This window comes from Ruditapes philippinarum, unplaced genomic scaffold, assembly GCF_026571515.1.
Source record: "Ruditapes philippinarum isolate M1 unplaced genomic scaffold, ASM2657151v2 ctg817_1_1_1_1, whole genome shotgun sequence".
NCBI classification, from domain to species: Eukaryota; Metazoa; Mollusca; class Bivalvia; order Venerida; family Veneridae; genus Ruditapes; species Ruditapes philippinarum.
In genome coordinates, this window is record NW_026861697.1 from 69,223 (window position 1) to 96,700 (window position 27,478).

Genomic DNA, 27,478 nt, shown 5'->3' on the forward strand with positions numbered 1-27,478 from the left:
GATCATAAAATTAAAAACAAAATCAGACTTAACTACGTTTCAAAATATGTACATTGATCTAAATAATGACTCAAATGTTAACATGTGTCTTATGTTGATCCTGTTGTTGCTGTTTGTAATTGTATTCCAATATTCCTCTCAAAATAAAAGGTTTTTTTTTTAATGGGTAATTGTCTATAGTATCCGTTCGTCATGTAATATATATATTTTCATATTTGCTTTGATTGACATATTCAAAGGTATTTCGTATTGAATATGCAAATCAAAACTTTTAAAATTGTTCCAATATACTTTTATCTTTTTTTAAGGCAAGATCATTAAAAAAATCATAAGAAAACATCATTTGATACATTTTAATGTAATCAAAATATAGTTCCTGAAAAAGAATAAATGAATATATACACAAATATTTACATTTTATACAAGCATATAATTGAAATGAAGAGATTTTTTATAAGAATTCTATCCTGTTCCTTACAAACAATAAAAACAAAGATTTTTTATATAAAGATAAAAGATAGCCCCAACAGACAAGGACAGGTCGAACCGTGTGATGCTCCCCGAAGTGGTTTTGAACACATGGATATAGTTTCGTGTTAATATCTCTTGTAGTTTCAGTGTTATGTCCCGGTCGAAGTTCAAAATGTAAAAATAAAAAATTTAAAACTCCAAAATTAGTCAAGGCTACTGTTTTTATGCAGTGCACTTCTTCACAATGAGATTAAGTTTCTACTCAGTTTCTTATTGATGCCTCTTGTGCTTGCAGACTTATGTCTTGGACAATTTTTAAAGTGTAAAAATTAAAAAAGACAATAACTCAAAATTAAGCAAACAGTGTACTGCTCTTCTACTAAATGAGATCAATCTACCTACATAGTTTTTTATATCCTCTTTTAGTTTCAGAGTAATATCCCGGACAAGAAAATGCGGACGGACAAAGCGGCTACTATATGCTCTCCCTTCGAGGAGCATAAAAAATGCTTCAATTCCTTTTTATAACCAAGATATTGAACAAAATGAGCAGGATAAAACATCAAAAGAATCCAAAGCATTGTGGCTGTTTACTAGTACCTATTAAGTTTATTTATAATAATATGACTTGAATATTAAAAATGTGTTCATCATTTTCAAAAGGTAGATATTTGCCATACTATGAAATAACAATAGACATGTTGATTAAAGTAGTAAAAACAATTTCAGCACCACTATTTAAATGTTGACTGCCTTTTATCAATTATGCAAAAGAAAATCTTTTTTTAATTCGCAATAAAATTTAAAATATTATATAGCTGCATTGAAATTTCGTAGAAATGTTTACTTTTGAGGTTAATGTAGTGGAAACCATGGACTGATATTTAGGTTATGCTTGTTTGTGTCCATTTGTTCAAATAGCCATTACCTCATTTGAAGACACATAATATGCATGAATAGGCTTCTAAGTTATTGTTTGTGCTGACGTCTCAGATTAGCAACTTACACATGCTTTTGAAATAACTCCTTACTTTAAACTCTATTTTTCTATTTCATGTGATTAGTTATTAATAATAAATGAAGATTAGAATGAGACTCGAATGGACCAGTTTATAGAAAACAACGCATAAAAGAAGGCAAACATTGCAGTTGCTTTCCGAATAAATACTGCTAAAGGGAATAAATTACAGTTACTATACATCAATGCAACAAGCAAAAGCTGTTTTTCCTTTAGAAATTAGACACTTGTAGATGTTGATGGTACTTGATTGTACTCTGGCTTCAATGACTTTAGTTCAATTTGTGAGCGTTTCCTTCGCAGTCGGGACATGCAATCATTAAAAGCATCTTTCAAAGAATCTCGAAATACGTTACATCGGGTTATGAGCACAAAGAAAACACACAGATAACATATCCATGAAATGTAGGATGCGAACTCCATAAGGAGTGTAAGTCGATTCCCATTTTCCATGTCTATGATATGCATAAAGTGTAAGATGTTCGATGGCATGGCGCATGTAAAAACAGTAATTGAAATGATCATTACAGTGTATGTAACATCCATCTCATTTTTAGATATATCCGGAATCTGTCTGCCGTGATGTTTAAGGCAAAATCGTATTATCATTAAATTCCCGAAAGTAAACAGTAATATTAAAGGCAAACATCCTAACAAGAAACCTGACGTCCACAACCAAAGTTGATTGAAGTAGTCATCCCTTACAAAATAACAGTCCTGATTTGGCGACATATCGTACATCCAAAGAGAGTGTATGCTTACAGCAGTTAAACCTATCATAATAAAAACGACTGCGTTTTTTGCCATGAACACTGTACATAAACACTGTGCTCTTTTAGGTGTCCAAAGAATAAACACTCTGTCCACTGCTGCACCTGTTATGAACCAGAATCCAGAAAATGTAACAATACAAGTCAAGAACGACCAAATTCGACAGCTTATTTGAGACATTCTACTAAAGTGGCGTAATTCTGCTTTGTCAAGAACCCAGTTCAGCTTTATCAGGAGTGTCCACGTGAGCATTGCAGCCAAACTATACGCCTTAAGGTAAACTGACACTGAGATATTGTTGATCGGTGGTCTTAGCAGTACAATGAATGTCAATAGGTTGCAGATAATTCCAATAGGAACAAAAATCGGACAAATATAGTTGTAAATGAATTCCGAAACTGGATGCGAAGGATGAACATGATCTAAAATAAATGTAATATTTGATTCATTTGAATAATTATGATACATCAAATATGTTTGATTTTCCATTTTCTTTGATGTACGGTATTGCTTAAGAACACTAAACACAAGGCACTTTGAAACTATGCAGATACATTCGCTATATATCTAGCTGTTCACTAGCCTATTTATAAAATAAACTCATTTAAACAAAATTATTGTATTTTAATCAAATTGTAATCAAATTAACTTTTTTGGCCAATTTCTGTTCTTACAATATTGCTTTTTAATGAGTGCACTTTTGTTTGATGACTTGTCACGCCAACGTCGACTTTTAGTTGGAGCTGAAAAGAAAAAAGAATCATTTTAAATTCAGTGTCATTCTCTCACGTATTAAGTTTAAAGTTTTAATGTTGATTATAGCTACGAGTATCAAACTCGAACAAGATATAATCATTGTAACAATTTATGTAGCCGTAGTATACTTAAATCAGTTTGCAAATAAATATCAAACAGACTAGCTATTTTATTCATATAGTTGACATACTTGCATAGTTGAAATAAAACAACTAAAAAACATTAATACATTTTGCTATTTGACAAAAAATTCATTTTCTCTTATGCAAGTTGCTATTTGATCTTTTTCTTTAAAACATTCCGAATCTTCTTTACAATAACAATGATTCTGATTTCCTGTAATTTATATCCTTACACAATATCAGAAAATGAGTAACTAATGCTTATTATGAAAAAAATCTTCTTATCATACAAACAGCAATTTTACTACATCATCAGATGTTTCGATAAATCAGTCTTTTTTAAAAAAGCAGTGATTATGAAAATGGTTTTTATATTGTCTTAATGCTTTGTAGAAGATTCGATATCTTAAAAACTTAGAAAAATGTCAACCTTTATGTAAAATCAGTGACCGATATCGTTCTTATATTAGATGGATTAGTGTACGTTTACAGCATCATGCATAAACGTAAACCTTTTGAAATGCTTGTCTGAAAGGAAATAGCAATAAAGATGAATTTGCGTTATTATATCCGCACAGGTCGCTTGACATGGCAGCAATTAAAATTCTACAGAAATTATTCGAAGGAACTTGTCAATAAACGGCGTGCTTCCGTTTATTGAGGGAATAATCAACAAAAGCAATGTTTAACAGTGCAATAGGGATAAAAATATATAGCTTTAAAATATCTTAAGAGCAGATCAAACGTCGGTTCAAACCCATTCAAAAGTTAAAACAAGTGATTCATATGCAACAGTTTTCTTTGTTGAAGTTTGTACTTTTCTGTTTATATTTTAAGTGCACACGAGACCACTTTTGCAACATTGTAAGATACGGGTAACTAGTTTCTGAGAAAACAACTCTTTTTTTAATACAAAAAAGCCTTTTTGTTGTATTTATATTTTACTTGGCAAAGCATAGATGATGTAAACACGTTCATTGCAAAGCAGATTTTTGTTTCTTGGAAAACAGATATACTCATATATCGATATCGGTGAAACGCAAAGATGATGATTGATATTTAAATAATTTATATCAAAATATAAATACATACATGTAATAAGAACACCAGATTCGGAATAAAATTGATGTTTTTATTGTTACCTAATTAATAGAATTAAATACATTTCTCAGCAAGTTTTTCATTGTCCATTGGTGCTCTAATTTTTATCTGTACTGTGGTATAATATTATGTAGTAGAATTACTAGATTAATATATCAAATTAGTATTCTTGCAAGCAAATTTTCTATTTCTTTAGAGTATCGGCTTTTTAAAAACAAATGTTTGCAATGGTTTTCTATTTGAAAGAGTTTATATTTCTTTTATCAAATCTCTTTTAACAATAAAATACAACTAGTATTAGAACATATCGGAACAATTTCGAGGTACATGTAAATGTAAATACTAGTTTTATATTATTTATTCATGACGTGAAGCAATGCGTGTTATAGCACCATAACTCGACTGATTTGTATCGATTTTCTGTGTAACTTATATATCATAGCAATTATCTGGCTATATTCTACGGGAAAAAAATGAAATTACACATGTATATTATTGTTTCCAAAACAATGCGAACCTCATGATAATGACAGCCTGCGTAGAAACATTTTTCCACATTTCAAAAGCAGATTTGAAAATACTTTCGTAATTACAGGACTCTTACATTCAAAATTAAATGTCAAATAAAGTTCGGTATTTTTAATAATTGTAACAGTATATTGATCAAGAATAATTTAATTGGCTACTTATATATAGTTTAGATGGAAACAAATGTAATCAGTTATCATTAAATTGCATTCAAATAGAATTAATGATGATCATACTACTGTATTTTTGTAATCTACTAATACCAGCAGAACTGATTATTGCTCATTAATGGCATACTGATAAAAATGACATTAAATAGAAAATGAATTCCGCTAAAAAACTAAATTCGATTTGTCATATAACTCTCGGATAACTGATAAACATTAAATTAAGGATTAAGAAATTTCCATTCAAAATATCTTCAGGCATAACAGTGAAAGGTGTGGTATCTATTGTAAGGTTCCAATGTGATTTTCCCCTCAAAACAAACGTGCTAAATAAAATATTCAGGTCGGCTATGAATGTGAATATGAATGGCTGGCTATAGCTTGTTATTTATGTTCCCAGTCCGTTCTCATTGTATTTGTTTAGAAAAAGCGAAGCCTAGGAATTTAACAAGCAAGTTTAAATAAGTTGAGTAATATACAACAACCGACACATTACTTAGCCGTGTTTCTAATGCCAGAAAATGATTGTTATGTCAGAAAATATGTTATAATAGAGACAACGTTTCAGAACTAAATGTGTGTGATGATAAGAAAGGAACAGAACAAATAAAATACTCATCAGTCTAGATTTTTCACATGTTTATTTCCAATATATTCGTATGAAAATATGTATGAAAATATAAAGACATATCATTGTGCCCAACATACTTAACAAGAAAGGAATGAAACTGATTAATCTCACAACAGAAATTATTACACGCATGATAATTTGAACAGGAATGCCTTTTATTGCGGCCTGGTAGAAGTTGAACTAATTAATAGAAAGAGCACCGAAACACGAGGCTATTTGGTTTGTACGAGGGGGCGTAGCCCCCGAGTATTAATCAGATTGCCGAGTGTTTTGGTGTTCTTTCTCTTTTGTATCATAGTCAAACATAAAAACACGTTCCTTGTTGTCGCAATATGAAACCCCAGAAAAAAGTAACCAATGAACGAGCATCTGAATATCATATTTCTGTCGCGTTTCCTTTCTCTGTCGTCACAATAAGTAAACCCCAGCAAAAATGAACCAATCAATTGGCGTGCTCAGGAGTGCGGGTAACTAATACCTGCACTCCAGTTAACGAACTGTGCATGTATATGTATACGATTTAACTCGCATTTTCATCAGAAAGGTCCCCAAACTATGATACAATGTTGAAATAACAGTCAGTTCTAAAATAACAGAATCTTAGGCTATTTGCTATAGATATCTCTTAAAGACTTTCGATATTGGAGAACATATTGAAACAAATCTTTCAAAGCGCATACAAAAATACGATATAGGGAAAAACGAATTTTAAGGGTATACATTAAATGAAACACTAAACAAAATCCGAATTGTATTCATTTCATCTAAAGAATGAAAACATTTACAAGATAAAATTAAACACTATGTGAGACGAACACTTCTGCAACTGAAATATCGTAAAGTATCTTTCATATTTAACTTGTTTTGTATATTGAATTTAGAGGAAATAAAATATCAATCAGATGTCTGCTTTCTTCCCAAATTGTACTTTTATTACAATCTCTTAGACAGCAGGTCATTTATTTAACGTTTGATTGTTACATTACCCAGACCATTTTCCAAATTGACGATGTGCCATTACGTAAGTCAATTTTGTCTATTTGTAAGAAAAAATATCTTCATTTACCAAAATGATATTATTGGAAGAAATATCAAAAAAAAAATCGATTGAATAAGCAAAACAAGCTTTTCTGGCCCCGAATAAGTATAATTGTGGGGGCCATTTTTTAAGTGAATTATATTGAACAATTTGCCTCTATATATTTTTATATTTTAAAATGTATTGAGACTGTTTAGTTTAAAGTCAAGATATTTACACTTGATATTGTACTTTGGATAATTTTACTATTTAATTTTTGGGTAAATTTGATTATAATAAATCAGTTATCAATTAACAGCGGACTTTTGTTGTTTTAACTTACTTTTTAATAACATGCAAATATATAATAAGAAAAATCTTTATTACTTTTGCTTTTTTATTTCTTTTATTTGTACTTGTTTTATGAAGCGTAAGTATTTACTATCTGAATTACCATATCGAACAACAACCCGATGACACTTTCATCACACGAGTTCTTTATCTGTCAGAAAAAAGTTCTAGAATTATTAATTTTTAAAAGTTCTGTCTTATACTTACAAAGTAAACTTTGCATTTATTCATGATCCCTCATGTACAGATTCAGTCTGAAATTTTCATGTAATTTTGTTGTGATTAATGCTCCCGAGGGACCACTTTGTTTCCAGATTTCTTTTCGCAACTTGCGCCAGTTGGAAATTTATAATATTCAGAAATTGTTACAATTTATGTTAAGGCACTTTTGCATATACCATTATTGATATAAGCGTCAAGATAAAACATTATAAAATGTTATTACCTGTGTTGCTTATCCTATCCTTTTCTCAATTATGATATATTTCCGTCACAGTTTTTACTATATCCGTCGTCTACTTGATTTGCCGTTGACTTTACACTTCAAGCTCCTTGTTTTACATAGCAATTGCCTACATAAAATCCAATAGTTTCATTCGTCGACGTCTGTGAGAGGTTTTTGAAATGCTGTAAAATGAATTAAAGTTGAATAAATATATTTTGCAGGATAATCACGATTATTTGACTGGTTAAAACATAGTCATGTTAAAATGTGCGTGAAATGCGTTATTTCTTTTATGATATGATTTTAAACCTGCACTTTGAAAAACAATAAGAAACATTTTAGTCAAACTTAATGTGAACGATTATATTAAACAGATTATCTGTTAAAATAGATCATTACGTTTTGTGTAATTGAATTCATAAAGTAAATCTGACTTTCCAACATTTAAACCAAAGAATTTAAGTATACTTGATATTTATATGCGACTGTCTTTTAATTCATTTAAATGAAACTGAAGTTAATACGGTTTATTTCTTTATCTAGTAAATACTGTTTTAGGAATTAATGCTTAACGCCTTTGTTTTTTTAAACTTGATAACAATATAGTTTTTACAAAATATCTACAATACGATGAAGTCACTACTCTAGAAAGTCTTGAAAATGATAACTTTAATTATCGAGCTTAATTTATTCTTAGTTTGACAATCAGCAGGTGTATTAATGCAAAACTTGTGACAGCATAATTTCCTTGTCTCGGCTTTTGTGACAGTATAAAACCTATAGCTATATGTTTCTTTGTTATATATAGATTTCCATATAACAATATTGCAATATTTGCCGGGATAAAGACATTAATAGCTTCACACTCGTTCACATAAAGCTGTCACTTATATCCACACACAATACATTACAACGTAAACATCAGAATAATTCCAACTGGAAGACTCGTGAACATCATTAATCAGTCTGCCATTTTATTGGTATCTATCAAGGTAGGTGAACATGCAATTTATGACATAATTAATATAAGACCATCTAAAAATTAAAGGGTTGCTACTTAACAAAGTTGAAGACAGATTTATTTTAAACGTCTTAAATATATTCAGGGAGTGACAATACTAATACAATATTTAATGAATAGTGTAACTTAGAAACAATACTAAAACTCTGTTATAATCATTTGTAATTGTTTTGTTTAAGCACAAAATGTATGAGAAACTAGCAATGATGTAAATGTTCTCCGCATTTGTAAGTACTCTTGTACTGTCTTGCTATTAATCTATCAATTTATGCGTTAAAAATAACCTTGGTAAGTCTATTATCAATAGGTTCGTTGTAATGTTGTTAATCCGGCACTAACCTACAGCGTTGGTATTGAATTGTTGTCCCTATTTTGAAAGGAGTAATCAATACAAAAGTTTCACAGAAGAAAATCGTTTAAGATGGACAAGTTCACCTTTATACCTTTATACTTACACAACAATTAATCCTTCTCTAAGATACACGAGGAATCAATCCTGTGCCGCATCAAGTTATTTTTGTAGTCATAAAAATGCAGTTGTTTTATAATGATATAATTGTGTTCATATAAAAATGAACAATTGTAATATACATTCAGTTATTGACAATTAACATTAATCAGTTAATAAAATTAATACAGAACGTTGCCTTGTGAAAACATTAGCTTTTATGGTATCAAATTTAACATGCAAATATTCTAAACAAAATAGCACTTTAAAGGTTCTACAGTATCATAAAACACATTATACTACAAGAAACGTTTCAAATGACAACATATTTGATACAACCGTATCATTTACGTTTGAAAACATGACAGATAGTTTAAATTCTTACGTCCTATCGAAATGATCATATTTGAGCTTTGAAATATTCATTCCATTGTCTGATTCTAATCAAAACGACCATAACTCATAAACGTTCAGGACAATGCCATCACATTAAGTATGACAAAGACTACGAAATATGGGAAATAAAATTAGATATGTTTGAAAAGAAATCATCGTTATTGCGGTAATTCTATATAGCTATTGGAACTGAATTTCAATTTCACTGTTGATTATTTATAAAACTTTTTTCAGAGAAAAGTGATGATTGATTGTGACATATTGATGTGAACGTTATTTTCCATCCATGTGTTGCTATAAATATCGTATTTTACATTGAAAACTGCTGATTAAAATGAATGTTGCATATACATTACTTTGTAACATAATTGTACGATTTGTATCTTTGCGTTTGGTATCATGGGAATATTGGGTTACATTTAACTATATTATATCTAAAAACATCAAAATTGCATTTTAGTAAGATAAAACGTTCAATAAAATGAATAGGCAATTTGTTTTTAATTTGAAAATTAACCCCGCATGGTCTTGTAAAAAAGTCATATGCATGGTAATTGTATGACGTGTACAATTCCGAATTCGAAACCATTGTAATGTGTTGTTGTTAGGAAATGTCAAACAAAGGTTTTAATAAATGTGTTGAAACATACACAATACAAATACACTCTAACAGGTGAAAGCCATGTTCTAATATTTACTGGCATGTCGTTAATGACTTTTTGCAGATAATTTTTGTTTAATTAACTGGCCTATGACAGTGTGTGTCAACACAAACATACACAATTGTACAAACAATAGAAATAAACACAGTCATGTGTTAAAATTACAACGATTTTCCTTTTCATAGTTGTATTATACATGACTGACATGTTATGTATTATTCAACATATTTCCTTATTTAAAAATATCTAAAATCGAATATATTAAGACACTTCACTTGATTTTGTTTTAGCTTTTAAAAATTGCTTTAACTTAAACATACTAGGTATAAATAGAAAATGTATCTCAACATATTTGTTATCTTAATCTTTATTTTAAAATTAAATGAGTCATTTTATGTTTCCTACAAATTATACACTCATTATCTGGTTATACTTCTCAGTCTACAATACTCTACTTATATGACGACACAATTTACCTAGTGTAAGATATTTGTAACTTTTGAATTTTAAAAGGTGAAGAAAAAAAACAACTGAAAATCATAGCAATTTCATTGTATCAACCAGAAATGGTTACACATGATAACAAATGACACGTTAGACGTTACCTCTGTATAAAGTAACGACTTTTTGACAATACATTTCCTTCCACGTTATTATTTTTAAACGAAATCTGTTTCCTTTTTTTGTGATAATGACCAATTATTTACTTAAAGAAAGAAAAGGCATACTTTACGTGTTTCACAACCATTGTTTTTATTGTTTTCCAAGCTTTACTTGTGGTTGAAGAATTCGGGTGCCCCTCTGTGCGTTATTTCAGAAACAAACGGGCACCTGAGTAAAACCACCGATATTCCGTAAGCTAGTTAGAAAGCGTTTATACATGGAGGAATCCGAAGACGGTTGCGCTGCTCGACCTACGGAGGTGAGAGAGTCAATGACCTTAACATCTCGGTCACGGACGCCCACAGTTTGTTTACATGGCATACGTTTTATGATAATATGTTACTAATTGCAAATGGTGTACCAAATATTTACTTACTAGTTTAATTTTGATTCAATAAAAATCACCAATAGTTCAGTTAAAATTTTCTGATAAAAAAGCATTACTAAGTAAAGAATACTAGTACTTAATTTCAATAACAATAAAACGTAGCTATACCTAGCATCAAACATCTTTTTAATTTTCTATGATAATTACTCTATTGTAGCACTATAAAGATCAAATACTTGTCTGATGGTGTGTCGTTGCTATAAAGAAAAATACCAAAAGACTGTAACTGCGTTATCAACTTCTTAAACTATCTGAGAGGGGTGGGGGTGATAAAAGACATTCTAGGGTTTTTAACCGACCATTACCTTTCATAACTACATCAGTATTTATTTGAGTCATTGTCTCAAATAGCTGTTTGACTCTTAATGGAATATCTTATTCCGTATATGATTTTGAAAACCTGAATCTTGTAGAAAATTTTGATATTTATCAAGGTACAGATACATACGATTACAAATACCACAGATCTAACAAAACAATTAAATTACCGACAAGATGATTTTTCCAACTTGATAAAAGAACGTTAATCACATATCAATATATGCTACTTGTTGCTGTTAACGCCATAATTATAAATATTAGCTATAGCTTCAATTATCTGACTTATAGATATTATTATTATTATGATAGTTTATTCACATAAGACGTGTACAAAATGCACATGGTCACAAAATACATACGTTCAAATATAATTAAACATCACGTAATCATCAAAGTTAACATTATTTAGTAGCAAAGTGTCATACAATGATAAAACTACATCTTTGGACTGCATTAACAAAACATGGAGAATGAAAAGAAATTAAGTAATATTACTAACAAGATAACATTTTTATAATTATGTCTGAAGATTCGGTTGATTTAATTCCCTGCGTTTAAATGCTTGTGCTATAAAATTTCCCAAATTTAACAAGACTTTTTTCTTTTTAGAACTTAATAAATCAATAAATTTGTACATGCTCGGATTTTTCACATAATATTTTGGTATGAATTTGTTTCTCAGGTCAGAATATTTTTTGCATGTGATTATAAAATGAAATTCATCTTCTATGTCATTACCGCAGAAATAACATAATCTTTCATTTCTTGGTTTTCGATTACGCCCATGTCTAAGAGATTCTATAAATAAATTATGCGACGACACGCGCAATCTAGTTATGCTATTACGTATTTTAAACGAATTTATTTTAATCAAGTAATCCGATATACCAAAGCTCGGTTTTAAATGTATGTACAAGGATTTCAGTATTTCATTTTTCTCAATATCTCCAAATAGTTTCTGTAAGGCACAATCCGTTACTGTTTTCTTGAACAAATTTACAAATAATTTGAAATTTATGTTTTCATGATTTACAAAAACAGAGCAAAAACCATAATCATCAAGCAGTTTTTTAACATGGAAAACCCAATTCTTTCTACCATTATAATACTGCGCCAATGAATGTGCATAAACTGATTTTAATAGCATATTATCCGTATTGATAATCTTGACCCAGTATTTAATAATATGTATAAAACGAAATACATATAAAGGATAGCGACCCAATTCTGCATATATAGCTGCGTTACTTGTCGATTGTTTTACACCAAGGATTGTTTTGCAAAACTGTAGATGAATACGCTCTAATTCACAAGACTTAGTAAACCCCAAATAGGACAACCATAATTTAATATCGATCCTACGAATGCATCAAAAAGTTGCAATGAAATATCCGGACGAATGTTATATCTTTTGATATTATTTAACAATGTGTGCATCGCCCTAAGTGCTTTGCCTTTTAGACATTTTATATTTAAAGCGAAAGTACCAGTGTAATTCAACGTTATTCCCAAATAATTGAAATCATCAACAATTTCTAACTGTTCATCATTATAAATGAAATGTTCATTTCTTTTAACTGGCCCTCGTTTCCTAAAAACAACAACTTTGGTTTTATAGATATCAGTCTTAGTTATAAATATCAGACTTATAAATGTCAGACATAACTAGAAATATCAGGCTTATATATATGTCATTCATGGCTTATATATGGCAGCTGTAGCTAGAAAGTCTAGCTTTAATACATGTATATACCTTTCATAGCGGGATATCTGACTTATTTCTGTTAGCCATAGCTAAATATATATTACTTTCATATGTCAGTCATAGCTAGAAATATCTGACTTATAGTGTAAGTCATAGCTGGACATATTAGACTTTTATATGCCAATCACAGCTAGCAATCTTTAGCTAATAGATGTTATTCATAACTGAAAATATGTGTCGTATATATGTAAGTTATAGCATAGCTGGGAATATCTGACTTACAAATCATAGTCCTAGCTGGAGAGGTTTATTACTAAATTATAGATCCTAGTCATAGCTGAATATATCTGATGTACATATGAGCCGCGTCATGACAAAACCAACATAATGGGTTTGCGACCAGCATGGATCCAGACCAGCCTGCGCATCCGCGCAGTCTGATCAGGATCCATGCTGTTCGCTTACAAACCCTATAACAAGGAAGGAAACTGATAGCGAACAGCATGGATCCTGATCAGACTGCGCGGATGCGCAGGCTGGTCTGGATCCATGCTAGTCGCAAACCCATTATGTTGGTTTTGTCGTGACGCGGCTCATATGATAGTAATAGATGGAAATATCTGATCTTCTGTTTTCGTTCATTTTTTTTTGTGAATATCTTACGATATCCGATCATTGGTTTATTAAAAAGTTTCTTATTTCTATGTTTTTGTTTTCTGGAAGTTTGAAAGATTACTATTTGCGAAGTATAATCAATTTTAATTTATATCCTTGTCAGCAAACATTGACGTGTATTCTCTTGAAATTCAATGGAGCTGCTTCAAAAGTAAAAATATATAAAATGTAATTTTCCAAGTTTGAATGTAATGAATTAGTAGAAAATTAACTTCCCTTTATCCAATATATATGTCCGATAGGTGTCGCCAGTATTATTTAAACACTTTTAAACTTCGTGCATCATAAGTAAGTGTATTTTGCTCATTCAGCTTTCGGTAGCCGGCTAAACACAAAAGTATTTTTAGGGTAATATAAGGGTAATTATTCAGTGGACTTTGATATAAGATCATTTCTGATAAACGGTATATATAAATAGTCTTATAGTCAATTTTAATAATGTATTCATTAACTTTCGATGTAAATTAATGTGAATATATTGTACCGGTTCGGCCGGTTGTCCAAGTGCTACATACAATTTACAAGTTTAGTAATTTTTTTCATTTGTTTGTCTTTATTTCGGAAATATGGTGGTTGGAGGGAACATTAATTTCAAACATTATTTATTCTTTATCGTGAATATGATTTTGAATATTCAAAATTCGTTGATGAATTCATATCTGTGGCTGTATACATTTTTACGTATTTTACGGATTATGCTAAGTCAGGGGAGATTAGACAACGTTGTCACTGTACATGTAATTATTCTGAAAGATGCTTTTAGATATGCAATTTGCGATAAAGGATTTTGCTTCAATTATTGCACCCTGTCTCGTGAAAGGTGTTTTAATAAGAACTGACTTAGCCATCGGATGTGCTTGCAGTATCTCAAGGAAGTAATCTTAGTAATCATGGACGGTGATTAGAAAACAATGTCAAAAGTAATTGGTAACTAAATTGAAAATGAATGAAACACATCATTCGATATCTTTTTAGACTTAATTCTTAGTGCGCCTGTCATACAGACATAATATACCAAAGCAGTATGTTTGTATTCCTGAGTTTCTCCTACTATCTGTCATATGTGTCTTTTTTTCTTGACTTTGAATGTTTCTCAGAGTATAGTGTAATAATGAGGTTTTTAAATGCTGCTGATCTTTTTCAACAGCTTCATTGTAACGAAGACATTTTTTCTTTATGAACGATCAATAAACACTGTTCCTAAGGAAATCAATTAAGATTAACTAATTCAACTTTACAGATACATGTATACATGTAAAAATCGATATGTTTAAACAAAGTAAACACACGTTTAAACTCGACCAAACATTTAGCAAAGCTTTTAGGATCAGTTATGTTTAAATTTTCTTTACGCAAATATTCAAAGTCATGCATCATACTACTGTTATTTTGCCTATATTCACAACGTTAACAATAACAACAATACAATTTGTTCAAATTATGCAGGATAAAAGAAAAAAGGGCTTTATATGATTGTTATTAGACAATCTATAACAACATCTTTAGTTATTGATTTTGGAAACAAAATGAAATAATATTGGAACATTTTTTAAAAAAAACTCATTTATGTTTTTATGTGATTTGTTGTTCTTTACCTTGGTGAATGAACAGGGTTATAGAGTTTCAATTTTAATCAGTTTAAAGAACAATGTTAATATTATGAGCTTTGGTGGCGATGTTAATAACAGCTTGCAAATACTATATATACCATTTGCACAATCTTAATATTTTCAAATATGATGCAGGGAGCAGCCCTTAAATGTCCACTATTGACTATATTTCATTTCTCTTTCATATGTTCTATGTACGAGTATATACGTGTATCTACATAAAATAACAAAACAATTAAAGAACCATTTCAGATAAGATATAATAATAGCTGTCGTGTATCGTGTTGTTACATAAATAGGACTTTGACATAACCAATTTCCTTGCAGCTCTTGTTTAAAACGGATGAATTTCATCACCTCGGTATGCCAGGATATCAAATATAATTCACATTTACTGGAAGAAAAGCTACTGAATTTAGTATGATTTCATTGTTAAGAATTGTTTAGAATGAATTTCTTGCAACTCTCTTGTGGTACAAACATATCTAGTAACAAGAATGATTTATGTGATGGAGCTAAGAATTTATTTGACATACTGATGATATTCGTGAACATAATAACTGAAATGTATTTTGTAATTATATCAGTTATAAATATTTAAAAATAAATGAAAATACGCCGGGAACAAGAATGATAAAAATGCCATACAAAATGAGTCATTGTAACGGACAAAACCTTTTTGCAAGAGCATTATCAAGATTGATTTTTAACCTCAACTATGTCTTTACAAAAATGGATTTGATTGAGGATGTAATCTCGTGAACCATATTTTGCAAGATTTGTCATACTTTATGAGATTTTATTGTCTCCAAAATAGTAAAAAGATGGCTTTTATTAATCTTTAAATCATTTTATTGCAATGCAATGCGTTTTAAAAGAGAAAAAAAGCAATAAAAGATAACTTTGGTTTTCTGTTTTTATAATCCCGATTTCTCTTAGGAACAAATTTAATAAGTATAGAATAGTGATTTGAGATTTTTCTACGCAATTAGCCCGTATCAATGGTTAAGAGTAACAAGGGGTTTCTAAATTCTCAATTCTTGATAATTGAATCAGTTCTGGTTTTATCTATTTTCAAATGTTTACGACCCATGTTTCGAGGATAAAATTTTTTATTCTTTAAAATACATATTAATAGATGCTAATTAGATACTAAAGGACATTGCCAAAGAAATGACACTGCCGCTTTTTAAAAAAAAAACTATCCAACTAAATATAAATTCATTTGCATCGATTTTGCATTTTGCATTTTCTAGGCATTTGTTGGACTGGCAAATTGAAGAGGCATCAAGTGTTCTTGCAGACTGGTAAACTTCTCTAAGATATGAGATATTTGAAGTTTAAAACATTAACCTTTTTGCATTAACTGGAACATAGCTGGTGTTTGTTACCCATTCAGATAACCTTTAGTTGTTTGCACCTACAACATTAAGCCATTAAGTTAATATTGAAAAAAACTTTTATTTTATAATTGGTTTTGGCTGTATGCTAAACATTTAAGGCTTTTTCAATGAACTAACATTCTAAAGGATTTATGTCGTTCCTTACATAATTACATATTTGATATTTATGACAGTGGTTTAATCATTTCTCAACTATTTGATATAAATACTGTTCAATAATGAGCTTATATGTTTCAACTAATTCCTTTGTATCGATTTACGCCTACCGATCATTATTTTATTATAGGTTGGCGTTTTAAAGATTAACAACAGTGGGACGTGGAGTATAATTAGTTGGCTAACATTTCGATTTCAGAGTCTTTAACTGTCGAGTACTGAAAAACAGGATTTAACAGTTTTTAAGACAGTTTGCAGAAATTAAGTATACAATAAGATTTATTTAAATTGACTACTAGATAATTTGAATTTTTATAATCACAGTAATATCTTGAAATGATTGAAAGAGATACTGGCATAGCCAATAATAAGGACAGTATTTGTGCTTAGGCACATATCTATAAGGTGTTTAAAAATGATAAAATGCTGGAGTCAATGAACAAATAAAAATGTAATTCAAAACATTTACTTCAAAATAGAAAGGAGAATTTAATAAAATAAATATTTGCTCCATATTATATTTCATAAAAGTATAATATATGATAAATATACATTAGCAATGAAACGGATATGTAAATATGAGAACGATATGCATGCATATATCATTTTTGTCTTATTGTGGAAGTTAAAATCATGACAAAGTGTTGTACTTAGTCAAGTTTAAAACGAATCGAAAGTCATTGCTTATATTGTCAAGCCTTGTGCCCAAAGGAAAAATGTAAGATATTTCAGAAAGGTTTTAATTGCGGATGTGAACATTTGTCTTTAGGGTATAAGAAACTCATTATTTGATGATAACAATATTAAATCCCACCATTACCTTGGAAACCATTCATTAATCCCAATGACATGACAATTCCTTTATTGGTTTTGGTTTTCTTTAGCTAGATGTTAAGATTGAATTACAGAGTAGTTTAGCACTAGATTAAAAGTTAATCAATTGTCGTATTTGTCAAGGATTTATGCGATTCTTATGGAATATTTTCGAATTATAGATTTACTTTTTTGTATTATATACCTTTTCTGATCGCTATGCAAATTATTATTCAATTTGTATTTTAATGTCATTTCAATGTGAGTCCATAGCCTTTTGGTCATGACGTTCAGTGTCTATAATGTCGTGGTATTTTCAACTTATAAGAGAATTGAGCGTCTGGTATTGGTGTTGATATTATCCAAATCTATAATTGATATGATTTATATAAATTGTATGTAATTCAATAAAAGAAAAAAGAAAAAGTAAACAATTACAGATGATATGTGTGTTTTCTTCCTTACTTCAATAGAGATGCTAATGATGAAAACTTGCAAAAGATGACTGAATTTAATTTTCGAATTTGTAAATAATTGATACAAGCAACCGAGTACAAAAGTAATCAAAACTATTTTGTTTTACTCCATGTAACATGATATTATTATCACTTTTTCAATAAGTCTTTATAAACATGTTTATAATGTATTCAATTCTACTGGTATATTTATAGGACTTGTTAGGCTATTTAATATCATTTGGTTCCATAAATAGATGTATGACAGCAGCTATTTCCGTTCATCGTCTACTCCTTGTGGAAGGATTTTACCCGACATGTAATAGGCATCATTTGAGGAAATAAACTATCTATTGATAACTTATTGTTGTATTTTGTTAAATGTTTTGATTAAAATTTTCGACACAGCATGCGCACAACGTCTTTTATATGAAATTTGAAGCTGACGTATTACTTCCTGTTTTATAATCAAACCAATGAAATTCGAAGTCAAGAAATATTTAGAAAATATATTAAAGCAATAATGGCTTTTAGTTCTCTTTCTTTAAATAAACATACATTTCAAAGAAGTATGTACGTTTTATTTTAAATAATTAAATAAGAGCTGTATATAACGACCCCTTTTTTGTTCGCAAAACTTGTCATTCAAAACTATGTTTGTTGCGTGCTATTGTTTAAAAAACCAGCAAACGACATATTTGCATAATGAATACATTGCTCTTACTACTTTATATGTATCTGACATTAGTGACACATCGATAATAGGAGGGTCTAATTTCATTTTCATATGAATAGACACGATTGTTGGATGGCCTCTATACAACAAGAAACAGAAAAAACGGTAATAAATTCACAGCGTAACACAATTTTAGTGATACAAATTTTAATAATTATTTTCAAGCTTAAGATCGGGAATGGACTTGTCCATCATGCAATCTGGACAATACTATTAATCTTCTTTAGGAAAAGAAATCAAAATAATAATCGACTGTATAAAGAACAGTGCAGGTCAGAGGAACGGATGGATGTGTAGACTGTTTTTTTGTATGGTTCGCATAAGAAATATAAGTTAATCCGAAAGAATAAACTTTCGACAACGATATTCAGTGATCTATTGAAGATATTCTCACTCTTTTCGAATGATTTTAAAGTGGTAAAAATCTGCTCAACTAAACTAGTGGTAAGAATACTGTAAATGTAAACCACAATATTGTAATTGATGCAAATGAACATACAGATATTCCAACAATTGATAGCATAATATAACTGTGACAGGACACTAACACGTAGTGAGCGAGCGTAAACGACAATAGACCACGAAACAAATTATTAAACACGGCAAATATGTTTTGAAAGTGGTGTGATATTCAAATAAATTCATGTAGTATATACGTTTTGTATTATTATGATTAGGCCTTACATAAATAGTTTACGTATTAAAGTTCACATAGAAACCTTTTACATATTATATAAATGTATGATAACAATGTCATTCCTTCATTTCGTTTCTTGAATCTAATCTAAAAAAACAACATATTTTAAAAAAGAGGCAAACATTGCTATATCACGTTATTTGCTATTAACACAAGATCTCTGCTTGTACATGTATAAAACCAAACACTTTTACCGAACCAGAACTTTAAGACGTTAATCTCCTAAAACGGCATTTTATTTAATTTTAAAGATAATGAAAACTTAATGAAAAGTACATGGTCTAACAATATGATTGACTATAGTTACTAAAAGATTTTAAGCAAGTCAGCAAAGAAAATATTAAGTGTTATATCGTGCAGCTTGGCAATCACTCTTTTGCTTTCATAGAAGATTTGTGACAACACAATTTCCTTGTCTCGACTTCTGTGACAGAATGAATAGGAAGACTGCATGCAAAAGGAGATAAAACATTTGTTTGATACTATAGACGTCATATAAAAAGGTATGCAGCGATTTCAACCAGGAGATCATTGATCAACCATCATATATAACGTTCCAATGTAGGTATGTGCTGCTATAATGATAGACATACCAGTTTTTGAATGAACATAAATTATACTGAAACACAGAGGTTATAATCAAAATAAAAACAAACATTTTAAGTACTTAAATGTTTGTTCATCCACCACTAACCACATCAATTAAAGGACAATATGTATTATAAAAAGTCTCTTTATCAGAAACTATTTACGCTAATTGAACACAAAAATATCTTTTTGTAAAAAGACGGTAACATATAAAAGAGTTTGATATCAAATAAAGGCATGATATTTTCTGGTTGACTTTCATAACATCGACATTAATTTACAGTTAATGAAGCGTTTGAAATGTAACGCTCTGTTATTACGAGTAACCATGATGATAACATATTAAAGTTTATGATTTCTTTTCGGAAATGTTGACGAAAATAATATTGAAATTAAATTCAAATTGAATGAAAGCATTTGAAAAAAAAATATATTTTTGGTTTTAAAGTTTTCAAATGTTATTGTTGACATGGGTTTCCTTTATTAGATTTCATTATTTAGATGTTAATAACAAACTTTAAATAAATGCGAAAAGACGTGACTTTATGTTTCAACATCTTAAACGATTCAAGATCGATTCAAAATTGATAAAGGGGGTTTATAAGATAACTTTTATTTCACAGTCATTTGTTAATACATGAACGAAGGTCAAATACACATTATGTGCACACAAAAAAAATTGATTGTGATATTATTATTATCACAATACGACCAAATGGTGATTGATATAGAGGATATTTGTTTAGTTCAGTGTAAGATCGGAGTACATTTCACCGAGTGAGCACCAAAAGGTATATTTCACGAGTGGCGCAGCCACGAGTGAAATATGAACTTTTGGTGTTCATAAGGTGAAATATATTTCGATCTTACACTAAATTAAATAAATTTTCTTTTTATTACATGCAAAGAAACGTTTTAAAAAGAAATTAAACCTAATACTGAATGAAAGCGCGCCAAATAATAATACAACGTGACGTCATTTACGACGTCACGTCATTACGTTGTTACCCAGTACTGTGCACGCTGGTATTTTACTGAAACAACGTAAGGGGCTTAAATTCAAAACAGTGAAATTATCAAAGAGGTAATTTCACTGTTTCAATCAGTGAAATTACCAGTTTTATATCACTGATATATTTCTATAAACCACCGAAAGGCGTATAATAAATATTACTTGATTTATTTACTCCATGTAGCATATGATCTGAACTTAAGTATTTATTATGTTATTGTTATAGCATTCTAAGCTTTTGTACCCTCTTCTTGTGAAATAATCGTTCCTCTTATACAATGAAACGCTTTACTTTTTTCACTGGAATAAAGCACCGTCGTGTTGTCTAATATCTTGTATGTAAGACTGAAATGTCATCATTTGTTTTAATTTCCCGTTTGGATTATCTGAGAAAACATTGAACGACCATGTGAAGTAAAAGAAATAGACGTTCATTATTTTCCAAAAATCACCACGTGTTAGTTTTCGTAGTTGAAGATGTGATCAAAACATTTTAGCAATGCCGATATACAAATATCATAATTCAAGTAAAGGACACGTCTGCAACAACAGATATATTCCACAACAATCCTGCGATGGTGCACTATAAATAATGTTGGTTTTTTATTTCAATATATTATGTTTTAAAAAAGTTGCAACGTAGATCGGAAATACGCATAAGCGAATATTATTTACGTTTTCACATTTCCGTTGAGAAAACGACCTAACATTTGTTGACATTTTCGGTAAGTTAAATTTAACTTGTTCTAGCTCCCTTGCCATGTCATATTTATCATTTGTTTGGTATATTTTAAATTACTCATATAAAACGCCAGATATAGCACATATGATATCTTTTATTCAAACAGATGCAATGACATGGAATTGGGATTGGCGATCGTTATGTTACAGTTTTAATAACCTCACTGCATAATTTCAACTTAACAAAGACACACTTAATTGTGAATAATTTTAGTAATCGTACTAACCAATGTAAGATCGATTGACATTTAGTCTAAAAGTACTAAAACTAAAAGCAATATTGGTTTTCATAGTTTTTCTTAACATTTTACACTGTACTTGTTTAATATTTATTCACTGTATCATTCCAGATATCTATTTAATAAGACCAACATACTGTGTAGGTACATTTGTATGTGTACATATATATTATAAGCATAATTTTCGTACAGTTATAGTAGTTTATCTATAAATTGCAGTGCCAGTGGAATGTAAACATATGGAATGAGTAAGGACGTAGTGGGCCACTATATCTTACAATTATAGTTTTCACCTTATCAATAACAGTCCGAATGATATTTCAGTTTAGATACCTCCTTATTAAACACGGTATACGTTCTTACAAGTGCTAAAGCGGCATTAACAAAGAGAAGAATGAAAACATGGTTCCTGATTTACTTGGATATTATTTTTACAAAAAGTATAATTAACAAAATTGCTAAAGACTGTATTGATAAATAGAAAATAACAACATCAACAAAAAAGTTAAAAGAGCAGAACATGCCAATTGTCTGAAACATTATTCTAAATCCTTTCTTCTCTTTCCTTGTCATGTTTGAATAAATGAAGAAGGAGGTTTATTTCATTATAAAACCGATGTTAAGAGTGAAGTATCCTTGGAACGTGACCAAGTTGGCGTTATATCCATCTGTCTGATTAATATGGCACATCTAGACAATTAATGTTTTAGAGAAGTAAATACACCAAATCAGATTTGCCCTTTAATGATAGAAGCTTTGACTGTAAAATGCACCTATTGTGAGAGTATTGTATAACAATACTTGTAGCACTTATCGGATTGATCATCATCAAAATAGTCATTATATCTTCTTCTGAAATATTCCGCAAGGGGAAACGGCTAAAGATTAATATTACATCTAATAGAGAAATGTCTGATAGTTAATGATTTGCCATTCTACTCTGGTTCATTACTGAATTCCGATGCCTAGTCTTTGCTTTAAACATAATTGACAAATCAGCAAAGGGATAAACTTTTGAAAACAGATGATAATTTCTGCAAATAACTTGGTATGACAGAAACCGTAAAATATAATTAAACTTGATACTTGATTCTAGACATATTCAACTTGCAAAATGTGTGGTTTATTTGTTTGTAGCATTTGAAATTTGTATTTTTTACAATGATTAATTTGTTAGATAAGCTCAAGTACATCCTTAAGTGTAATATTTAACAAAGAATCATTTACAGATTAATAATACGAGAAAGCTTCCGGTAAACGCAATTATCCTCCTTTCAATTTTTACATTTTATCTAAGATTGGTTTCAACAGTGATAATAATATTTTCCTGAAACTTTTAACAGACTCCATCTTCTTCTGTTAAAATAATGACTTAGGATTAATTTGATTCTAGCAGATATTGTTTAAACATTAAAATATTTTCAATATGATAAATCTCTCCGGCGGCTTATCATATAAAATAATCACCCCCTATGGCGGCTATATCAGATCATATCATTAATCTCTTGTGCTGTTATGCAAAATCTAATAAAAAAGACATTAACTTAATCAGGGTACAATAAATTGAAATTCAATTCTCCATTGTTTGCTTTTTTAGCCTTGCATTAGTTTTAATTTAAATTATAAAGGCACAAGGCAAGGATAACATTTGTCACACGTGTGATACATACGACCCCAATTGTCAACCAATGTCATTTCAAAACTCACGTATGTCACACTTTGCATGCATATCTGCAGTGGGTTGTGTTTGTTTGGATACGCCTTTCTATGTGTTCTAGAATAACATTTTTCACATACATTATTTTTCGTAGACGAAAACATATGTCACGTATCTCTACATAAGGACAAACAACAGCGTATCCAAAAGAACCTGATGTTGCAACAAACAAATTTGCATCCAATTAAGCATAACTGAATTAGTTCAAAATGCTCTTTAGACTGGCATTACGTTTTTGGTTAAGTAAATATGAGAATTGTTGATCCCATTTGACCTACAAAGCTGAAGTTCCTTGAGCTATTACAAACATGGCACGAATAATTGACACAACTAAATGTGTACGTCTTTTAGGTGGATCACTTAAACCATGTACTTATATTTTCAACACGCATTTTTCATTTAAAAGCAAAAAACATCATGAATATGTAATTAATGAAAGTAACAGTATTTGTCGCAATATCAAATAATAAAAAGCTTTAGATATTTTCCACAATAAGTTCTATAACGAATCTATATCAGTCACAAAGTTCTTTGAAATTCAAGCCCTCCCTTTTTACTAATTAAAGTAAAGTTATATCAGGATTAAACTAGTCACATACTTGCTTGCTGATTTATCTCATGGCGTAACAAACTCAAACAGCAACTAAAGCTCTTTGTGCTTAACCTTGTAATTACTGACCTAATTCTAGAGCCATCCCATTTTTTCACGTTTCATCTCATGCAAATTAATCATAACAGTACTAGTAGTTTAGCCATAACAACATGTAAAATCTGCCATAAAATAATAACAAACTTTAAATCGCTTTGTAATTCAAATGGTCCAAATTCCAGCGCTTTTGTAATGTTGTTTTTCAAATTTATTTGTACTGTTGTTGTTAACATGAATTGACTTTTAACACAAAATGAATTAAGGATTTTTACAATCCTTTATCTTTTTATTTTTTAAAAAAGAATTTCCTGAACTAATTTAAACTTATTATGCATAAGCATATTTCCTTACTAAATGTGACGAGTGAAGAAATAAATATACGTCACACTTGTCAAAAAGCAATTATAATACCGGGGGAGTGTCCTGCTATGAACATGTTACTGTTAAAGGTCCATAAATGATAAAACCGTTTATAAATTATTCACAGTATTCAACGCGAAATCACTAGTTCAATAAAATGATATTTTCATTAATGCATGCCATTCCTGTTATTTTTTCCGGTACGACTTGCGGAACAATGCATTTCATTTCTGCAACATTTTGTGTCAATAAAAAAGACCATAGCCGTGTTGTTTGGTATAGTGTAATAGATAAATGCATTTTTATGATTGATATGTACGTATGTGCGTGTTCGTTGTTTTGATAATTAAAAGGTTGTCGTTGTAACTCACTTAAATGTATCCCTGTGTAACCGTCAAGATAAAATTTTAATATGAATCTTTTTCCTAACCTTCTTTTGAATTTAATGTTGTTTAGATAGTTGGCATTATTTGATTCATTCATGTTGCAAAAAAGTCTCGGTGACGTCAACGGCAATTTTAACGAAACAATAATAAGTTTTATACTTCGTGTGGTTACATAAATAGAGGTTAGACATAAGTAATTTCCTAGCAGCGTCTACTCGTCATAAATAAAATTTATCTCTGCATGCGACTAATGTCAGGAAGATACTGTATGGCTTACTTCCTCAGATTGTTGCGTGGTGTATTTTAGATATCAAGAATAAGGTGTATTTTAGATATCAAGAACAAGGTGTATTTTAGATATCAAGAATAAGGTGTATTTTAGATATCAAGAATAAACGGTGTCTTTACTACTTGAATTAAATAGCGATTATATACGCAAGTCCTAAAATAAGACGCTAATCAAAACGCCAAATTAAAATGACATGAATGTTCTTGTGAAGCCTATATTGTACGATTTTAATAGATAAAATATATATTGACGAGATGTTAATCCCTCCCTACTTTGTATTAAAATGTAAAATATAAAATAATTTCATTCATCAAATTGCTCCAATTACAACCTTGAAATTATGATTGTCGTATTGTATAAATGGCAAAAAGGGCTTAAAATATAGAATATGTGTTCATGTTTTCAACATTTTAATAGAATGTAAAAACTTTAAAATGTAGAAATAATTATGGGGAATCTTATGTTTACTTTATGAAATATCAGAAATTTAGCTTGTAATTTGATTATATATAAATCAGACACTTACACTTGTTTAACAAAAAAAAAAATTATCCTAAAACAGATAAAAATAAAGGTAATCTTAAACTATGAAACAATTAACAAAAGAAATTACTGGTTTGAAAGTAATTTTTATGGAAGCGTAGATTAAACTTAAATTTCGATAAAAATTTAAATTGTTATATCTGTATTCTATATCCTAAAAAACAATTTAAAATGCCTCTTGAAGAATGAAATTGCCAAATTATTAAATTTTCTAGTCACTATTGTTAAAACTACTACATACCAGCCGGTAAAATATAAGAGCAGTGGAAAATAATTACGTAATCAAAAAAATAATATTTACCTTTTCAAATCCAGTTTTTTATAACAATTTAAGAGATATATTAGTGAGAACATACACTATATCCGTCATCAAGCATTATTGCTGCGACCAGTATGTGCCAAGCTCTTAAATATCTTTTGTCGCCGCTGAATTAGCTCACGCTTTGTAAAATCCAATACAGGAATATGTTAGATTCATTCATTAGAATTGACTCGTTGTCAATCAACTCAAATCCTCGTAGCAACCACTGACACATGTCACTGTTATTATCACTTATCACATTTGAACATCAGAACACGGAAGATATTATAAGAAGACTGTTTTGAACAAATAAATTCCACAATGTCGTTCAAACCGTTATTGAGTACTTTATGACTTTTTATACTTTTTTAATAAAATTTCACATGATGTGTAATGTATACATTCATGTCAGTATTTACATAATTATATTAATTATGCAAAACAATCAGCGATTATGATTCTTATCTTTATAAAATAGTCACTTTGGGGCTGCAGCGTTATTTGTTAGGCGTGATTGTCAAAAGCAGAATAACCACATATTCAATCACAGCTACATTACTTTGTTATGTTAGAGATTGTTCTGTAGGAAAGTCTCGCTATGCGCTATGCAGTTTATTCAATTACACAATAATTTCCCTTTGGACGGTTCCAAAGTTACAATATTATACAGGAGTATGTCTCAACCACATTCTTCCATGAATATAGCCTGTTTTGTTTTATTTTATATTTTTATATGCTTCGTAACTTTTATGCTTTTATCCTTTAATTAACATCTTATTGCTATTTAGTGCTTCTGTCAATGTCTCATGTTAAGAAATAACACTTCATACACTCATAATATAGAATACCAATCCCCGATAGTATTTAAAAAAATTGTTTGTTTGTTTGCTTTTTATTTTGTTTGTTCGTTTGTTTTGCTCTAACGCACATTGACACATAACTGGCCATACCATGCCGAACACTATGATTGTTAGCATAAGATTATTGAACCTAAAACTAAAAAGGGTAAGTACAAGGTTATAAAACGAGTTTGTAAAATCTTAGAATACAGGTTTATATCCTTTAAGTAGTTGATTAATGATTAATGATTGAAAGAGCCGAGTAAAAAAGTTCTGAAAGTCAATT

The 27,478-nt window shown here is 29.8% G+C and overlaps 1 protein-coding gene across 1 annotated transcript; it reads right to left on the reverse strand.

Annotated features, from left to right (window-relative positions):
- Positions 1 to 339: 339 nt before the first annotated feature.
- LOC132716547 (uncharacterized) lies at positions 340 to 26,815 on the reverse strand. Its single transcript, XM_060699845.1, has 3 exons — positions 26,354 to 26,815; positions 7,380 to 7,561; positions 340 to 3,003 (listed from the first exon to the last, which is right to left on the reverse strand). The coding sequence occupies exon 3, from the start codon at positions 2,747 to 2,749 to the stop codon at positions 1,709 to 1,711; it is 1,041 nt and encodes a 346-aa protein (XP_060555828.1). The 5' UTR covers positions 2,750 to 3,003; positions 7,380 to 7,561; positions 26,354 to 26,815; the 3' UTR covers positions 340 to 1,708.
- Positions 26,816 to 27,478: the final 663 nt, after the last annotated feature.